The 17,725-nt window shown below is 31.6% G+C and overlaps 1 protein-coding gene across 4 annotated transcripts; it reads right to left on the bottom strand.

Moving 5' to 3' along the window:
- Nucleotides 1-3,578: 3,578 nt before the first annotated feature.
- LOC107868389 lies at nt 3,579-15,274 on the bottom strand. 4 transcript variants are annotated; one of them, XM_016715087.2, is made up of 4 exons: nt 13,813-15,274; nt 13,521-13,605; nt 7,823-7,905; nt 3,579-7,066 (listed from the first exon to the last, which is right to left on the bottom strand). In XM_016715087.2, the coding sequence occupies exon 4, from the start codon at nt 7,021-7,023 to the stop codon at nt 3,883-3,885; it is 3,141 nt and encodes a 1,046-aa protein (XP_016570573.2). In that variant the 5' UTR covers nt 7,024-7,066; nt 7,823-7,905; nt 13,521-13,605; nt 13,813-15,274; the 3' UTR covers nt 3,579-3,882. The 4 variants fall into 4 exon arrangements, with proteins under 4 accessions (XP_016570573.2, XP_016570565.2, XP_016570578.2 ...); XM_016715079.2 differs by having other exon boundaries at nt 14,889-15,227; XM_016715092.2 differs by having other exon boundaries at nt 7,823-7,897; nt 14,889-15,227.
- Between the last annotated feature and the right edge of the window lie 2,451 nt (nt 15,275-17,725).

The following is a 17,725-nucleotide window of genomic DNA, read 5'->3' as shown; positions in this document are numbered from 1 at the left end:
ATACCTTTAGTAGCGAGGTTTCTTAATTTATCCATAATATAAATTAAATTAAATTAAACTAAAAATATTCAAAATACACAAATATAATAAAATTAAATATTAAACAATTAATACAATAAATAAAAATTAAACGTAAGAGGTGGAACGACAATACCAAATTTTGGAAGTATCCGAAGGTTGCGACTTTAGAAACTTCCGCTCATACTTTGTAAACGAAAAATTAAAAAATTAAAGTGAACACTTTAAGAAATTAAATATATTGAATATTTGAGAATTGAGATTTGAGAGAGAATGAGATTTGAAAGAGTGAAAAATTGCGTGAAAAATGATTTGAAGTTGTAGGGTATTTATAGATTTTTTTGGGGATTAAAAAATATTTTTTAAAGTTAATATTTTTTTTTTAATAAATGGACTCAAACTAGCTGTTTGAACCCAAAAGCGACTAGTTTGGCCCAAAATTCCAATTTTTTTTTTTAAAGGTATTCGTGCCCGGCTAACCGACGGGTCTGGACCGGGCTTGGTCCGAGCTGGGTTTGCCGGGTCCATTTTAAAAAAATAACCGGCCTAAGACTCAAAACCCTAAAGTCCTAGGGTTTACCGGCCCGGCCCGGCCCACTTGACACCCTTAAATGGAGGGGGTAATCTTTTCTATGCTAATCACAAAATCAGGTTACAAGTCTTATATGACCCTAAGATATAAAGGAGAGAAAAGAAGAGGAAAATATATCATACATGAATTGGTTCGAAATTTCTTCTTTGAAATGAATCTTTCTCTAAACTGATCTTGGCATAATCCGTTCTCGCATAATCCTACCAACTATTTACATATAAAGACAAACTTCACATATAATCTTATATAAGTGAGATTGTTTAGGTATTATATGGGAAATGAATGTAAACTACAATTATAAGAAATGATGGAGTAATTACCATTAGACTTCAATTTCCATTCAATTGGTATTAATGTTCATGTACGTGGACGTTACCAGAAACGTTTACCTTCAAGAGTTAAACATTAGAACATTTATTTTGTGTGGTTTTTTTAGTCATTTAGTTGTCAGATCCTGTGTAAAAATTTGAAGAAAAGTCCAAAAACATGAGAATAGAGATCATTAAGAGGTGTCATATCATCAATTTCCAATGTCTCTTTTATTATTATATATAGATTAGTATACTAAATTATATACAAATTAATGAATTTATATGCGCAAAGAGTATTAATAATTTTAAAATAATTTTTTTATGTAATAACTTAATGGAGAGATTGAAGAGATAAATTCCGTGTATATGATTAAAAAATTAATTTAACAAATGAATATTTTTAGTTGAGTTTAAGCTTAGATCGATAATATTTATAAAGAAAAAAATTCAAAAAGAAAAGTGCTGCTTTTTACTTACATATGTGTTGTGTGACATTTGTTATTGGCCAAAGACATCGATAGACACTCAAACTTGTTGCCAAAATTCACTTAGACACCTAAACTAAGGTCTGTTCCTATCAGACCCCTAAACCTCCCATATTTTGTTCCAATTGGGCCTTTTTTTCCCTATCAGCAAAAAGCTCAAAGTTTGTGTTGCACACACGCGATGACGTGACAAAACGAGCTAATTGGAAGTTGACACGTGGCATTTTGGATCCAATAATTATTAAAAATTAATTATAATTTTTTTAAAAAAATATATAAAAATGGCATTGAGGAAATTATTAATAAATAATTCTAAAATTATTTAAAAAATAAAAATAAAAAAATGATTATTTTTAAAAAATTATAAAAAATTTTAGAAAATGAAATAAATTATTAAAAAATTATGTTTTAAAAAAAATAATTTATAATTTTTTTAAAAATGAAAATAAAAAATGGCATTGAGGATATAAATTATGAAAAAATAATTAGAAAATTATTTAAATATAAAAATAAAAGACTGATTATTTAAAAAAAAATTTAAAATGAAATAAATTATTAAATTTTTTTTTAAAAAAATAATTATTAAAAAAATTATAAAACTTTTTAAAAATTAAAAATTAAAAATGGCATTGAGGATCCAAATTATGAAAAAATAATTATAAAATTCTTTAAAAAATAAAAATAAAAAACTGATTGTTTAAAAGAAATTTTAAAGTTTTTAAAAATAAAAAATTGCATTGAGGATCCAAATTATTAAAAAATAATTATAAAATTATTTAAAAATAAAAATAAAAAAACTAATTATTAAAAAGAAATTAGAAAATTTTTTAAAAGATGAAAATAAAACTCCCCCACGTTCATCTGCTTCGCTCCCCCACCCCCAGCGTTCATCGTCTCCCCCCCTCGCCCCCCAACGTTCCTCTTCTTCTCCATGAAATAATTTTATAATTTCTCAAATTTTACGCTAACACACAACACAACAAAAACATATTCACATTACAAGAAAAAACTTTAATTTTCTTCTTAGCTTGATAATTAGTTTTCACCATATTCATATTAACAAAATAGCAGCAATGGGGCGGGGTGGGGTACTATGAAACGATGAAGACGCGGAGTGGGGTGGGGATATGAATCGATGAATAATATGTTAAAAATCCAACAATTCAAATGTAGCAAACTTTCATTTTTTCGGACGAACTTTCATTTTTTTCGGCACTCTAATGGCGGAAAAGAATAAGAATAACAACAAAAAAATTTTAAATCAAATTCAAAAGTCAGAACAAGAAAGGAGAAAAAGTAGAAAAAATGGTATGAGAATTAAGTTTAGCAAAAAAAAAAAGAATGAAAAAGAAGAATGGTGAAGAAGATGAAATGGAGAGAGCATGGGGTGGGAGGTTTTGTGGGGAGGCTTTTTTTTTAAAAAAATTGTTTTATTAAAAAAAAATTGGGGGCCCTCTAATGCTTTTTGTTTTATTAAAAAGTTTTTTGGGACCTTTAGTGTTTTAAAAAAAAAAAATTGTTATTAAAAAAATTTTGGGACCCTCAATGCCACTTGACATCTTTTTATTCGTAAATTAGTAAAAATAATACTCCTCACGCATCTCCCATGATGACACTACACGCGCAGTGCCACATAGGCAAAAAAGGCCCAATTGGAATAAAATGTGGGGGTTAGGGGGGGGGGGGGTAGGGGCCTGATAGGAATATGCCTTAGTTTAGGTGTCTAAGTGAATTTTGGCAATAAGTTTAAGTGTCTATCGATGCCTTTGGCGTTTGTTATTTGTTAGTGCATGTCCTTTTTAACTTTTGACTAATGCATATTAGAAAAGATACACACATTTGATCTTCTATAATTCTTACGTTAGTTAGTAGGATATTTAATCTCTTTTTATGTAAAAATCATTTCATCCAAATAAAAGAGAACATGAACTACGGAATACAGAACTTATAAATATGAAGAAAAATGAAAAAAACAATCAAGGAACATCTTTAAAATGTTGTTTGTCCATTGAATTGTAATTTCGCTTTTATTTCTTCTCTTATTTGTTATTCACTTATAGTTCTATTTTCTTTGATTGTTCTTCTTTTATATGCTTTAAATTATCCTTCCTCTTAATTTTCCTATACCTTAAATGAAAGACCAAGTGTGAAATTGAAGAAGGGAGAGATAGATAAAAACCCAATAAAGCTGCTTAAAATTAAACATTAGAAAAACCCCTTCATAGACACTAAGACTCAATTTCTCCTTGATTTTTTTCTCAAAATACAAAGAAAGTTCTGAGTAGTGGTGAAAATTTTTTCCAGTTCTGACTGTAGGATCATACAAGAGAGCTTGCTTATGTTTCGATGAACACCCTATACACTAAAGCATATCAAACTAAACAAAAAGAATCAGCACTTCTATTCCAGAGGCGAACCGAAAAGACGATGAGATGTAACTCTTCTATTCAACTTCAACAGCTACACTTTATAAATCCTAGTACATCCTACCAGAACAATCTGGAGCTCCACAAAGGCACCTCTTCACCTTGACCTTGCCATCAGAGTCATATACCTGATCAATGGAATAGTTGTAATGGTAAGAAAGCTCCGTCAAGGGAGGAATATTATCTGCCGCGAAAAGCATGATATGGGGCATTCTCTTATCCTTGTGATCATAGACAACATTCTGGGCATACAAATTGGGCGAACAACTGTGGTTGATGAATCTTCCTACATTTCCATAGCGAGCTGCGTCAATGGTATAACCACCCTCTTCTGCTAACTCATTTGGGTTTGCTTGTCCAGGAGAGTCGACAGTACAACCATTATAGTTCTGACCAATATCAAAAAGATATTCATCCTTGCCGATTCTTAGTTCCGCTTCTGTGTCCTCCAGAAGTTGTCCTGCATACTCACAGATAAAGGTTCCTGAAGAGATATAAGTTAGAGCTCTCACACCCCAGCCCCTTGTATCTGTCTTGAAGATCTCCAGTGGAATTTTAATACCCTGTTGGCTCACTCTATTATAGCATGAAGGAGGGCACTTACATAAAGGACTACACTCATATACAAGAGGCTTCATTTCAACAATAGCCCCATTATGGTTGTAAGGAATCTCGCCTTCATTTTTAACTGCACAAGAGCACCTCTTGGAATCAGAACATCTACCAATACAATCACAGCCTTTAGGTGGTGCAGGGTGGAAACCAGATGGATACATCATCTTCTTGATGTACTTGAATGGTGGGGGTTTCACACCATCAATTGTGTTCACAACTGATATAGGTAGTGACTCCTTCCCTTCTGTAATATCATGAACACAAACACCATGCCGCACTTTAGAACATTTTGATGACCGTACTTGTCTCCAAGTAAGCTCTGGTTGTTCAGCAATTCTCACCAACTTGAACATAAAGACCATCTTACCATGCGGCCCTCGTTCTGTCCAGTAATTTTCAACAGTGTATAAACCATCATACACATAAGTTGTCACCACCACATTAGCTTTTCCACTCAATTCAGAAGTCTTGGTCTCCTTAGACCCACGAATCACCCGAACAGGATTCCTTCTAGCTATGCTATTTTTCAAGGCTAAATTACCTTTCACAAGTTTCTGGTCTTCAGGAATTTTGATCTTGCCAACCACATTTCCACCTTGACCAGAATAAATCAGCTCATGAGCATCTCCCAAATCATCATCATAGGCCCCTGAGGCAACAATACTAATTGCAACCAGCAGTCCTCGACTGTCCATGAAATCAATACCAGCCTGATATAAGCGATGAAGTCCCACAAGAGCAAGTTCAACCCTGTACTGGAACACGTCTCCTACTTCAACTCCTGGAACTTTTCCTATTATCTGCGATCCTGTATTAACTTCCATCCCTTTTTCTTTGACATATTTTGCTGCTTGAAGATCAATCCTTCTGATTTTATCTTTTTCCCGGGACTTTGATTCTTCTCCTTGCAAGATTTTTCTACAGTTGGAATGAAACAGACGAAGAGTCTCTCTAACTTTAGTACGAGCATCACTGCGACTGAAGCTCTTTGGACCAAAAGGTGGCCGAGTCACATCAACTGCATACTTCCCCTGTCCAATAGGAGAATCCTCAGGTAGTGCTTCACCATTCAAATTACGAGTTCCATAATTGTTGGCAACAGGCGCACTTGAATATCCTGGCTCAGCTTCACCAACAAAACCCGATTTACTCCTGCCAAACAGTCTCTGTGGAAATTTTGTTTTAGGAAAACTTTTTCTGGCAACAGCAAAGGATTTATGCCGAAACATGTTAGGCTTTTGAACTTGGTTTCTATTCATCAGGCCATCTAAATTAGTTTCTTTCCTCTGCCTCCAGTCGGTGGATGTCTCAGCCATCAGACCATGCACAATTGGCTTAGGAGTTTGTTTCTTCTGCCTCCATGGAGAATAAGGCTCACCTGTCAACCCATGCACCACTGGCCTAATAATCTTATCTCCAGAACAAAAAACCTGTCTTGCAGCAGTAGCCTTTTCACGTTCATTCTGTGAATTTACAACAATCTCCTTCCGCACAATGTTTCCTGTATTGCCATTCTCCTTTTTTGTCGCCGTCTCTGGCAATATAACAGTTCTTTCAAGTTGGCTCCTTCCAACATAGTTAACTTGCACACCTTCGTGTTCTTCAAAGCGAACTGTTCCTCGTTCCATTAAGCTACATTGGGAACCAGTAACCTCTATCTCACTCAACGCAGCAGCTTCCCAACTTACAGTCAACCTTACGGGCAATGTCCCAGTATCCATAGCATTTTTCGACGTCTTGATCACACCTTTTTCTACAACTCCCCTATCTAACACGGCCCCTCTCTTGCTTGCTTCACTACCACCTAAGCGATCCAGTTCAGTTGGCTTAGCAGCATTTCTTCCACAAAATGGAGGGAAGCTTCGTACAGCAAATACTCTTCTTCGGATGTACTTTTTCTTTGGCAAGGTGGAAATATTGACACTTCTTTTCTTGATTGGAGACTGAGGCAGCGACAATGTTTTCACATCACAAACAGGAATCGCGCAATCAGTCGCACTGCCAGGTTGCAGCACATGCTCATAGTACACACTCTCTACATTTTCAATCAAACATGAACGTCTCTCCACATCAACTTCCTTCCCTAATTCATCATACTGAATGACTTTTTCTTTCTTGAGCAATGACATATCACTATTTCCAGGATCTTTAGACAACTCAAATCCAAGCAATCTGACATGACTTGTTGGTTCTTCCAACCCGTTTTCTATCACACTCGTGGTTCTGGCTAACATATTCCCTGCCAACTTATCCAATTTTTCATTCTCTTCCATGTCAACTAGACGGTCCCCAACTTCAACAGAACAGAATTCAACCCCAATATTAGGGCCAGTGTCACCATGGGCCACCAGAGAGTCTGCCATATTTTCACTGAAAGAGACCACATCATTTTCGCTGCGGTTCAAGTCAACTTTTGGAACATTTCTACCACAACCTGGGGGAAATTCCGCCCATGCCCAGACTTTCCGAACTTTATGTTCTGGCATAATCCCAGAATCTAGCATCTGATAACCATTTACTGATGGCCGCTTCTTCACACATGGATTGGATAAACCATCATTTGAGAATGTCACCATTCTCCAACAAATGAATGAATCCTTGCTTTGGCACGTCAAAATGCTGAAACAAAAACAAAAAAAAAGAATACATCAAATAAACCGACAATGAAGAAGCAAAACTTGATGCGACATACTTTAATTATTTAAAAGATGGATATCATCGTCTACCATTTTTAAGTGTGACTTGTTTTAGGTATATAAACTGTTAACATCGCTTTGGTTAAGTATTTCCTACTTATTTTGAGCATCAAATATGGGTACCCAAAAACAAAATGTTCCACTGGTCATGTGACATTTCCTGACTAAATTCTGTTAATGACCTTGATGGACATTTTCAGAACCAAATTCTGATAATGACTGAAACTTCCATTTTCTCCAAGAGTAAAAAGTAAGAACTTGGTATCCTTTTTCTTTTCTTTTTTAAAGAAAAGGACCTCAAGTATACCAACAACAAGCAGTAAATGTCAGCTAAACAGGGCTCAAATTCTAGTTAACAATTAACATACTCACAAGTCACAATCCATCTAAGTTGTGCAGACTTTTCACTAGATACACCACATCCGTGTCGTATTATCCAAAAAACTACTTCTGGAGAATCCAACACACACCCTTAAAACTTTTTTGAAGAGTCCGAGCAACATAGCAACCCATTTCCAAGAGAGTCAAAGAAAGAAGTGATGGGTGAAGAGAGCTATTATTCCCAGAATTCAAAACATTTCGGCAAACAAAACTAAGCAAAAACTGTTGAAGAATGTAAAAGCACGTTAGGATTTTTCATGCTCGAAACAAGCAGAAAATATGGAACTAAAATTGTTACCAATTTTGAGAATGAACTTCACGATTTCCACTTCAATGAACTAGATGAATAGTTGATCCTTCACCACACAACCATCTGCTTTGCTACAACAAAAAATGCAAAGACATGAAAAACAGCTCAGCGAAAAGCAGAGATGCTATGAAGAACACAAAAAAATCTCGAAAATCTGGGGGAAAATAAGAAGACCCACCCCCAAAACCCACAAAGCTTCACACAAACTCATTGAATGAAGAATATCTTCTAAAGAACAACAAGAAATCCAGTATCCTAAAAGCAAGGCCCAGGGAGGGTAGAGTGTATGAGACCTTACCCCTACCTCGAGGGGGTGAGGAGGTAGAGAGGCTGTTAATGGAAGACCCTGGACTTGAGTAGCGAGCATCAAAGCAACTTACAGAACAATAAAAAATAAAGAGGACATAGCAAATAACAATATCTTCTTCAACAAATCAGGGTTGCAAGCAAAAACAAAGATTATTAAAAAAAGGGTTTGATACAGAGGAAGGAAACAATATGCAAAATGAGTTGAAAAGTGAACCAGCATTTGATTAACAAAGAATATGAACATGGGTGCAGCAGTTTAGGGGATCACAGCAATGGATAAGGAAAAAAAGGAACTTCCAGCAAAGAATGAAGAACAAAACCCCCACCCACCCAAACCAAAAAAGAAAAAAAAAATCACACAGCATTTGACACGAACAGTATCTTCTGGAACAACAGGGGGTTTTGGAAGCAAAAACAGAAATTGCCCAGAAAGGGTTTGAAACAGAGCAAGGAAGCAATCTACATGATGAGTTAAAACCTGAACCACAATGGATACAACATATCTAAACGTGGGTAATGCAATTTAAGGGAGGATGATGGATGGAGAAAAAACAACGGTTCAGCAAAAGGCAAAAATGAAACTCCCAGCTAAGAACGAAGAACAACAACAACATACCCAGTATAACACACAAAATGGAGTCCGGAGGTAAGCAGAACTTACCACTAACTCAGAATATACGCAGACCTTACCACTACCTCAAATACTCAGAGATAGAAAACCCACTATGAATGAAGAACAAAAAAACCCAAAACACCCACAAAGTTTCACAACATTTGGAATAAACTCACTGAAACAACAATAATAAGCAAAAAAAAAAAACTAAATGGGGCTTTTGAAGAAAAAAAAAAGGTGTAAAACAGAGAAGGTGGCAACTGAGTAAGCTAACGATTATCAGAAAATGAGAAGGGAAAATTGATTCATAAAGATATGTGAACGTGGGGTTTCTTGTGATATTCAGTGGGTAACCACGACTGCCATGGACATGGATGGCAATGGTGGTGTCTTTTGCTTACTGGACATCTTTTTTGTGCCTCTAACTGAATTTTCTTTCTTGGAAACTGTCCGTGTAAAAATAAAAAATGTTGTAATGTAATAAATTTTTTGTTTTGTTTTTTTTCACCCTTCCTAAAACCTTCACTTTTTTTCTCTATTCATAACTCGAATTATAATTTTAAAATTGGAGCTGAAGGGTACTTATTGCCCGAATAACTCATCAAACATTTTATTTATTTTTACATTAGCAGTATTTTTAATTTAGATATTACTCTTAAAAAATTATTCATAAAAAATAAAATAAAAAATTATTAATTTATCTTGTTTGAAGAAAATGTACTTATTTAATTTCAAATTGATTGACATGAGTTGACTTGATACTGAGAGAGAATAAAGATTTGATTTTAGTGATATTAAATTAAATGGACGATTCGTTCACTTTTACTCAGAACATTTTGACTTGAAATAATTATAAACATGGCTATTTTATTACTCCTTTCATTTCAAAAAGAAGGATTTATCTTGACTTATATAAATTTTAAGAAAAAAAAATAATTTTGTGATCTTAAATTAAAGTTATATCAAATATATCAAAATGTCTTTTAATCTTATGATCCTAAACATATCAAGTGGAAAGTTGAAATTAAATTATTGCCAAAAAAGAAAAGGATCATTCTTTTTTAAACAGACGAAAAAAAAGTAGTCATTCTTTTTTAAACGGACGGAGTATAATATTTTTATTAATTGATGGTTACTGTTGCGTCTTGAAATTACTCTTCGTTCAATAACTAGTTGTCCACTATTGACTTAACACAAGATTAAAAAAGAATAATTTTACTATATTATTCTTTGAATATAATAAATTTAATGCATTGCGAAATGCATTGAGAGATAAATAATATTCAACGTCAACGGTAAAATAGATAAAAAGGACTAAATTATTCATTAATTTTTCAAAATGAACAAGTATTTTTAGACATTTATTTTTAATATAGTGGACAAGTATTGTAGAACAAAAGAAGTAGTTCAAAGAATAAATAATTAATTCTAATAGTAAAATATACAAAAAGAAGTTGTCTTTTTCTTAATATGTTAAAAATAACAAGTAAAAGTAAAAATTTAATTAGAAAATTAGTGATAAGTAATTCTGAATATAGAGAGTACATATCAAATATATCAAAAATATTCTTTAATCTTCTGATCTTAAATATATCATGTGAAAATTTTGAATTAAAGAGTTTCTAAAAAGTGAAAGGAGTCTTTTTTAAATGGATTAAAAAAGAAAATAGTCGGAACAAATTAAAATTGAGAGAGTAACTTTTTAGAAATTTTCTAATTATGTAAAATTGTAAAATTCACTTTATTTTAAGAAAGATAAAATTAAAAGAACATTATTAATTTTGTCTTGAGGAGAAGGAACTTCCTTAGTTTAAAAAGCTCAAAATAGCTCGATGGATTTCTGTATTATGTCAATTTTATAATATAAATACTTGTATTTATAAATTTGTCATCTGAACCCCTCAATTCATCAAAATAGAATATTTTGAACCTCTGACCGTTGATCGAACTTATGTGCACAAATCGGTTGAGTAGGACAAAGTGCATGATTACATGTGCATGAGGTGCGAGTGAAGGTCATTTTTTATCAACATTATATTAAAATAATTTAAAAAAAAAAAATAAAAAGAACCCCCCAAGGCGGCCATGGCCAATCATTAAAGTCCGTCCACCAGCAGTGCCCCCGCCATGGCCATCACTACACCTCCACAGCCGCCGTCGACGATGACGATGACGACGCCCCCTTCTCTAATTCTCTACACATTAGTCTTTAACCAACACACACAAAAACAATCTTTTTCAAAATCCCTCAATAACCAAAAAAACCTAACCAATCACCAATACACCTAATTCCGATCAACTTTCCGGCGAAAATTATACTACCTTCGGCTACTTTGATGGATTGGAACTGCAAATCCACTAGGCTTACGCCGAAGAAATGCTCTAAGAATTCCGAAAACTTGAATCCCAATGTCAAAAACAGTCCATTTTTATCAAAATCTTGGAAATCACTAGCGAAATCGGCGATAAAGACGCAAAAGTCAGTTTCAAGAAACACTAATACGAATCAATTGGCTTCACCTTCGGCCAAAAACAAGATACGTCAGAGGAAGTTTGTGATTGCGAAGAAGAAGAAGAGGTCGAATGGAGATGATGTGAATGCATCCATGGTTTGTAAGTGTAATAAGGATGGTGCGGAGAAAAAGAAGTGTCTTTGTGTTGCTTATGAGACTCTTCGCGGTGGAAATGATCACGATGATAATGAATTAGAGAAGTTGGATCGCGAATCGCGATGACCAGGAAGTAACAATTCCTATTTCAATTTCCGAGGGGGAAAAGCTAAAGGCGTGGGTTCGGGTGGAATGAGTGCTGTTCCTATGAAGAAGAAGGAAGAAGCTGCCAATTTTGCTTCTTTTTTTAATTCTAAATATAAATTTTTTATTTTTTAAAATTTAATTTAGCATTTTAAAAATGATTTGAAATTTAATGTAACATTTAAAATGACATGAAAGTTGATGTGACAGCAAGTGTATTACGACATCGAAAAAATATTTAAAATATTACTTTTAATGGATTCAATGGTTCAAATAATAAACTAGGAGTATCCATATTATAAAACGAAGATAGTTCAAGGTTCATCGAACCATTTTAAATGTCATTTCAAAATGAATGACATTTTTTTTTTATATATAATTTTTTTATTTTAACTTTTCAAATAGCATATTTAAAATTATAAGATTAATGTATTTTTTAATAGCTTTCTTTGTTTTTTCAAACTTCCTACCAAGTTAAAATAAGGGGAAAATTTTTTTGTCACTTTTCTCACATAAAAGATTATTATATACACCACATTGTTCATATAATGATATAGGTTGTGTTTGATATGGAAAGAGAAAATCTCAAAAATAATACTCTCTCCTCTCCATTTTATTTTATGTGTCATCATTTCTTTTTTAATTCGTCTTATTTGGTAAATATTTTAAAACATAATTATACTTTTATCTTTATTGGACTCATTTAATTAAAAAAATAATAATAACATATTTTTTTATAAAGAATAATTTGATAAATATTATCAAGTCTTCCTTTATTTCTTAAATTTTATATCCGATCAAATAACGATATATAAAATGAAATGAAGGGAGTAATACATTTATATAGTTCTGATAAATCTTATAATGCGTGATGGAATGAAGCTAGCCCTAGGGGTGTGGGTAGTGTGGAGGAGGGAATATAGGAGTGGAGAAAGTTATTTTCTTCTATCTTAATAAATTTATTAGTCGTTTGGATATGAAAATTAAAAATTTTTGGAGTTGGAGTTGAAGTTGAAATTGGAGTTGAAATTGTGTTTGGCAATGTTTTTTTTGAAAATTTTTTATATTATAAATATGTTTAGTATGTTTTTTAATACTTTGTATGTATATTGTATATGATATATACATGGTATAAACTTTATATATAACATATTTTGTATATTTCTATTATAAATATAATACTTTATATATTTATGAGTATAAATATAATACTTTATATATTTATGGGTATAAATAAAAATTAGCAGTAAAATAATGTCTTAAATAAGGGATAAGAATAATGATGAGAGAGAAAAAGGATATATATTAATTAGCATAGTATTACGTTTGAAATTATAATTATCTTATTCTTTAAAACTGCTATATACGTAATATTAAAAAAGTAATGCTATAAGGAGAGTTTTATGTAAAAATTTAAAAGATTGTGGTTATATGTAATAATAATAAAAGTTGGAATTGGAGTTGGAAAATTGTGAAAATAATAAAAACCTGTTCTCCCTTTTCAAAAAAAAATTTCAGAATTATTTTTTGAATTTTCATGACCAAACACCACAATTTTTAACTCCGAAAAATTTTTTCGGAAAAAAAAGAAAAAATTTCATGGCCAAACGGACCCTTATATTTCTAAGTAGAATATTTTGACAATTCAGAAAAAGTGAAAACTTTTTTCTTCCTATCAAACATATACATGATCAAAGTGATCTTGACTCAAAATAATAGTGCTATTGGTCCTCAAATGATCAGTAAATTTGATTTTTGGTCTTTGTGACACATGATACAATGCATTTAAATATTTTATTAATTAATTTGAAATGTATTTTTATCTCTTCATATAGAATATATTATATATTTAATTATTTATAAAATAAATTTAACACGAATCCGAGTAATTATGTGATGGAACGAGTAATAATTATGATAAATTTGTAAATATTTACGAACAAAGGAATCAAAAATATGCTAGTAGAACTCAAATCAGTGTTATAATGATTAAAATCAAAAAAATTATTACCCATTTTGAGAATGAACTTCACGCTTCACTACTTGAAAGAATTAGATGAATAGTTAGATCCTTCAGCACACGACCACCCGCTTTGCTGCAGGAACAAAAATGCAAAGACATGAAAAACAGTTCAGCGAAAGGCAAAGGCAGAGATAATATGAAGGGCAATCGATCGGTGCATTAAAATTCTTGCTATGTGCGAGTTTCAGAGAAACCATATAGAAAAATTAAAAATATATGGGGATAAACAAGAAGATCGGAAGACCCAGAGAGTTTCACACAGCATTTGACACAAACTCACCGAAATAACAATATCTTCAAAAGAATAACAATAACAGACACAGTATGCTCCCGAAAATGGAGACCGGAGAAAGTAGGGTGTATAGCCCAAATTCTACATTTCGAATCTGCTGGCACAGTTCAAATAATCATCCAGCACTCGAATAAAAAAATGTTGACAGAAGTTAACAATTGACTTTTAAAGCCTCAAGATAACCTCAAACTCTCCACTACCTCGAGGAGGTAGAGAGTTTGTTTTCACATACCCTCAGCTCGAGTAGCGAACATCAGAGCAGCTAACAGAACAATGCAAAAGTAAAGAGAACACAGCAAATAACAATATGGGGATTGCAACCAAAAACAAAAATAACTAGAAAGAGGGTTTAAAACAGACTTGAACAGGAATTTGATTATCAATTTACTGTGATTTTGAGTGTATAAAACAATTCAGCGGTTCATGGATAGGGGAAAGAAATCACAGTTCAACATGGAACAAAAAAAAAACAAAAAGATGGGGAGAAAATGAACTAGAAAACCCACAAAATTTCACACAGCATTTGACACACAAACGCACTGAAACAACAACAATATTTTCTTCAAAAAACTTGTTGAAACAGAGGAAGAAATCAATGCACAAAATAGAGTTAAAACCCGAGCCCATTTGATTAACCCAAAACCCATAAAGTTTCACACAATATTTGACACTTTTCTTCAACAAATGGTGGTTGCAACTTGCAAGCAAAAAAAAAAAAAAAATTACCAGAAAAAGGCTTTGAAACTGAGGAAGAAGGAAGCACAAAGGAGTATAAATAAGCAGAAAACCCACAAAATATCAACCCATCATTTAACACAAAAACTCACTGAAACAACAACAATATCTTCAACAAATGGGGGTAGCAACTTGCAAGCAAAAACAAAAATTACCAGAAAAAGGCTTTGAAACAGAGGAAGAAGGAAGCAAAAAAGGAGTACAAGGAAGCAGAAAACCCACAAAATATCACCCATCATTTAACACAAAAACTCACTAAAACAACAACAATATCTTCACAACAAGCAAAAAAACAAATGGAGATTTAGAAGCAAAAAAAAAAATAATACCAGAAAAAGGTAAAAAAAAACAGAGGAAGAAGGAAGCAACTGAGCAAGCAACGGATTTTTCACAAAGAACTGTGAAGGGTGGGGGTTTAATTGTGATATATTATAAGTGGGAAACGATGATTAAGGGCCATTTCATGCCATGAATAGAAAATGGAAAATGGTGCTGCCTTTTGCTTACTGACATCTTTTTTAGACCTATAACTGAAATTTTTTTCTTGGAACTGTCTCAGTAAAAAAAAAAAAAACATGGAGAAAAATCCCAAAAAAAAGGAGGTTGCTGTACTGTAGTACTTTTTTACTTTTTTTTCTTTTACCCCCTTCATGTAAACTTTCATTTTTTTTGACTAGTCAGTTGGATTTTGGCTCCTGTTCTTTACATTTTCTCTTCACTAAGTATATATTTAGATGAATAACACTTATCAAGTATAATTTTTAACGGTACAGATTAGATTCATTTAACGAATATGTTGATTATAGTTAAGAATATAAAATCTTGAAAATACTTTAATTTTGATAAGATTAATATTCTCGTTCTATTTTATGTGACATTTTTTTCTTTTGGGTCCATTTCATAAAAGTATCACCTTATATAATTACAAACAATTTAACTTTAAATTTTATATTTATCTTTAATGAAATGATTTTCAGTCACACAAATATTCAAGGATTATTTACACTAACAAGTTTTAAAAATCTTTATTTGGATATTAAATATTTTGTCAAGTCAAATAATGTTATATAAAATACAATAATAAAAGTGTTAAATATCAATTAGTAAAAATAGTGTTGTAAAAAATCTATGCTGATATTATTTTCTTAATTTATGTGTGAGTCCCAAATATGACATGTAAACATTAACGGCGGCATTACTTTTTATTTATCACTTTTCTCACATAAAAGATTTAAGTAAGTTACAGAAAGTGTGCATATAAAGATTTATGGTGTATTTGATATGAAAAAAAAATTGAAACTTTATTATTTATTTGATAGAATAAGTAAAATATATTATTTTAAATATATTTATATATAATTTAAATACGTATTATGTGATTGGGGTGAAAGCAAGGATGGGAGGGGGTATATAGGGGGGGAGTAGGATGAAGAAAGTCATTTTCACGAGGAAAGTCATCTTCTTCCTTCTTAAGAAATTTATTATTACTCGTAGAAAATATTTTGATCAATCAAAATAATAATAATAATAATAATATTTCTCTCCTACCCATATTGATTTAAGATTACAGTGCTTTTAGTCCTCAAGTTATGGGTAAATTTGGTTTTTGACCCTTACGATGTATAATATTATGATACATTTAAATATTAATCGACTTAAATGTGTTCTTTATCCTTTCATGTAAAATATTTGTTTCAATAAAATATACTATAATAATATAAATTCAACATGAACATGAGTAATTATTCGATGGAATGAGTAATAATTATGATAAATTGGAAATATTACTCAAACAAAGGAATTTAAAATATAGAATTCAATCAATATAACGATTAAAATCAAAATTTACTAATAAGAAAAACTAAAAGGTTACTAGCAGAGACAGAGAAACTAAAAGGTTACTAGCAGAGACAGAGCTAGAAGCCCGTATATGGGTTCGATCGGACTCAGTAAATTTTGTTTAAATATATATTTATATTAGGAAATTTATTATGTAAACATATTAAGTTTAGAAGCGATTATTAACATTTGAAGTCAATCACTCTGATTACTAATCCTATTAGTTTTATAGGAAAATTGTAATATAAGCGTAAAATTGTCTTTACCTTGCATTGATTAGTTGAATTTATTAACTAACTTTACAATGGTAATTAAGACAAGATTAAGAAAAAATTTAAATGATTGGCCAAAATAATTGCAAAATTAATTTTATAGAAGTGTAAACATCAAAGTTCTTAATTGTTAAGTAAAATAAAGAAAAGAAATTCCCTAAATGGAAAACGCGGAAATTAGATGCTTAATAACACTTAAAGCAAATTGATTTGTTTTTGTTTGTTTGTTTTCTTTCTTCCTTTGGGAAGTAGAGATTGTAGCTATTTTTAATTTTTTATAGTAATACTTTTCAAAGACCGGTAGCTGTCACCTTTTATTTGTGTGAATGCACATTATGCTTAATTATCACTAAGGCGTCGTTTGATAGGAAAGAAAAAGAAAAAAATTTTAAGATTAATTTTATTTCATATTTATTATAAGATATTATCTTACTTCACTATTTTTATTAAAATAGTGAGATTATTATTTCATGTGAAGGGTGGAATAAAATAGTCTCATGGAATATCCCACCTCGTGGATATCCCTACTTATCCCACCATATGTACCAAACGACTCCTTAAGTTATTAGGTACGAGGGATGAGGTATAACAAATCTCAAGATTAATTTTAATATGAGTTTATTAATACTTGATTAAAATAAAGTTGTGAAATAACTTATTCTGAAATTGTAATGTTATTTTTATCCCAAGCTGAGAGTACAATAACAATATTGAAATAACTAATCACAAAGAAATGATAATTAAACTCAAATAACTTGTTTCCCAATGTAACGAGCCCTAAAGGAATTCAACATACGAACAAGTAAACACATGATTGTTTCATCATTTGTTATATATAAAAAGGGAAGAATTAAAATAATATAATTTTTAATGAAAAAAATCTTAAATCCCTCAGTACTACCAAACTTCGCTCAGATTGAAAGCCTACAGAAATCACAGGATTGCAAAGATACATGGGAATAACTAGTTAAGAAAACTGAGCTCTCAATTCCATGAATATTCGCAATAATGAAAAGGACTTCTCTACAATAAAGCCTTTGTTATATAATAATTTT

The sequence above is a fragment of the Capsicum annuum genome, chromosome 1 (genome assembly GCF_002878395.1).
Source record: "Capsicum annuum cultivar UCD-10X-F1 chromosome 1, UCD10Xv1.1, whole genome shotgun sequence".
Lineage (NCBI taxonomy): Eukaryota > Viridiplantae > Streptophyta > Magnoliopsida > Solanales > Solanaceae > Capsicum > Capsicum annuum.
This window is presented reverse-complemented; position numbering and strand designations above follow the sequence as displayed.